This window comes from Mus pahari, chromosome 10 (assembly GCF_900095145.1).
Source record: "Mus pahari chromosome 10, PAHARI_EIJ_v1.1, whole genome shotgun sequence".
Lineage (NCBI taxonomy): Eukaryota > Metazoa > Chordata > Mammalia > Rodentia > Muridae > Mus > Mus pahari.
The window spans coordinates 17,357,706-17,360,270 of NC_034599.1; the positions used below are offsets into that span (position 1 = coordinate 17,357,706).

The 2,565-nt window shown below is 55.4% G+C and overlaps 1 protein-coding gene across 2 annotated transcripts in view; it reads left to right on the forward strand.

The window, feature by feature from the left end:
* Positions 1-2,565, forward strand: part of Prkcsh (protein kinase C substrate 80K-H) — a 12,812-nt gene that overhangs the window by 7,417 nt on the left and 2,830 nt on the right. Inside the window, exons 8-12 of one of the 2 annotated variants that reach the window (XM_021206571.2) lie at positions 795-879; positions 1,337-1,415; positions 1,867-1,953; positions 2,138-2,296; positions 2,369-2,465. In XM_021206571.2, coding sequence (XP_021062230.1) covers positions 795-879; positions 1,337-1,415; positions 1,867-1,953; positions 2,138-2,296; positions 2,369-2,465 — 507 coding nt within the window. The remainder of the gene's footprint in view (positions 1-794; positions 880-1,336; positions 1,416-1,866; positions 1,954-2,137; positions 2,297-2,368; positions 2,466-2,565) is intronic. The other variant, XM_021206572.2, reaches the window with a different exon arrangement.

The following is a 2,565-nucleotide window of genomic DNA, read 5'->3' on the forward strand; positions in this document are numbered from 1 at the left end:
AGGAAGGGTGGGAGGGAGCAAGGAAGGAAAGAAAGAGAGAGAGAGAGAGAGAGAAAGAAAGAAAGAAAGAAAGAAAGAAAGAAAGAAAGAAAGAAAGAAAGAAAGAAAGAAAGAAAGGAAAGAAAGAAAGAAAGAGAGTTCATGGCCAGCCTCTGCTATACTAGCCTACACTAGTACTGAATCAAGTTGGAAAAGACCAGGTATCAAGGTGAAAGACGCTGAGTAGGGAAGGTGAGGGCAAGCTCCTGTTGGGATAAATCACTCGGCCTTGCAGGCTCTAAGCAGTGGGCGGCTGTACTGGGTCAGATGTCCCTGATGTCCTCTGGCCACTGTGAGGCTGTTCTGTGCAGAGCTCTTCCAGGCGTGTGTCGCTGTTGCTGTCGCTGGCAGCTGGGGACACATCCGTCGGCTGCCCCAGCTCGCCCAGACCAGGCCTTCTCATAACTGATCACCTCCCAGGCTTTACCCACTCCCAGGCTTGACATCTGTCTGTCTGTCTGTGGGGTGGGAAGATGTGTGCTGTAGTGCACATGGAAAAGTCAGGATAACCTGCAGGAGTCAGTGCCTGCCTTCCACCATGTGGGGCTCAGGGTCTGAACTCAAGTCGTCAGGCTTAGCAGCAAGCTTCTGTGCCTGCTGAACCCTTTCAGTGGCCCCTCAGCTATTTCCCTTGTCCCTAAGTCCACCCTCCCTCTCGGAGGGCTCTGACCTTTATTAATCTAGAGCAGGGTTTGGAGGTGGTCGATCTGGCTCACTGTGGCACATGGTGACAGAGTGCCCCCCTCTACACACAGAGCAGCAAGCTGCTGCCAAGGCCCGGCGGGAACAGGAGCTGGCAGCCAGTGCCTTCCAGGAACTGGACGACAACATGGATGGGATGTAAGTGGGACTGTGCTGCCCACGGGCCAACCGACCTGGCCTCAACCTCTGCAAGTGAGGCCTGTCACTGTCAGTCAGCACTGGGTGATTTTGAGGTGTTGGTGAAGATGAAAGCGGATGGGGCAGGAATTCCGGGTTCAGATGTCTTTTTTTTTTTTTTTTTTTTTTTTATTTTTTTATTTATTTTATGTAAAGAAGACACATCTGCAGACGCGAATGGATCCCATTACAGATGGTTGTGAGCCACCATGTGGTTGCTGGGAATTGAACTCAGGACCTCTGGAAGAGCAGTCAGTGCTCTTAATTGCTGAGCCATTTCTCCATCCCCTTAGATGTCTTTCAAGGTCTCTTCTAAGGGAGAATGGAGAATGACTGAGTCCTGCCTCCGTCAGCCCAGCCCCCACTCTCACTTGTAGAGGTCCCAGAGGAGCCTCACAACTTCCTTGTCTGTACTCAGGGTCTCGCTGGCTGAGTTACAGACTCACCCGGAGCTGGACACAGATGGAGATGGAGCGCTGTCTGAGGAGGAGGCCCAGGTACCCAGCCTGTCCTTGTCTTGGGACTTGGAGAGATCATTAGCCTAGAGTGAATTGAGGGTGAGCGGGGCCAGGGCAGGCCAGCTGTGATCAAGAGCTGCTGCTGGCCTGAAGTGTGGCTCTCCATGTCAGTGAGAGACAGATGATGCTGGCCTCTCGAGGGTGGGACCCTGGACCAGTACCGGGCAGTGTGGAGAGTGCTCCCATGCGTGGCCACCCCTCTGCCCTTCTGTGTGATGCCACAAACTCCCAACGCTTCTGGGGCCTTGCCTCAGGGTATGGGACACTCTTGCCTGGTGTCTCTGTATGCCTGTATCTTGTCCTGATGTCCCCTTACTTCCCAACCCCCATGCCTCCTTTCTTGAGGGCTGTCTTCTCCTTCCTGGTCCGAGTGCCTGGGGCGGAGTGTATGTATGGAGGCCCTGACCCTGACCCCACCCAACACATACAGGCCCTTCTCAGTGGAGACACACAGACTGACACCACCTCCTTCTATGACCGTGTCTGGGCTGCCATCAGGGACAAGTACCGCTCTGAGGTCTGTGGTGAGAGGAGGGGAAGTGGTCCTGCCCCCACCCCCACAAAAATACCACCTCCTGTGCTGGCACCCAGTCCCCTGTTGAGGCCACCTCTTTCTGACGTGTGAACCAGTGTCCCCAGCCATGAGATGAGCTTGTTCTCTAAGCCCTCAGCATTGGTCTTCACACTCCTGGATCCGCCAGGTCCTGCCCACTGACATACCTGTTCCGGAGGTGACTGAGCCCAAAGAGGAAAAGCCACCAGTGTTGCCACCCACAGAGGAGGAGGAAGAGGAGGAGGAGGAGCCAGAAGAAGAGGAGGAGGAAGAGGAAGAGGAGGAGGTGCAGGGGGAGCAGCCCAAGGTGTGTGTTGGGAGAATGGTGGGCAGATGGCTAAGTGGAACTGCTTGCTGACTGGCCTCGCCCCCTCCCCAGGAGGCCCCACCCCCACTGCAGCCCCCACAGCCTCCCAGCCCCACGGAGGATGAAAAGATGCCACCGTATGATGAGGAGACCCAGGCTGTCATCGATGGTGAGTGGGGAGCTGGATGGGAAGGAATCCAGCTTCCCAGTCAGCAGTCAGTCTGTACCATGAGGGTGTGCTCCCTGTCCCACGAGGGTGTGCTCCCTGT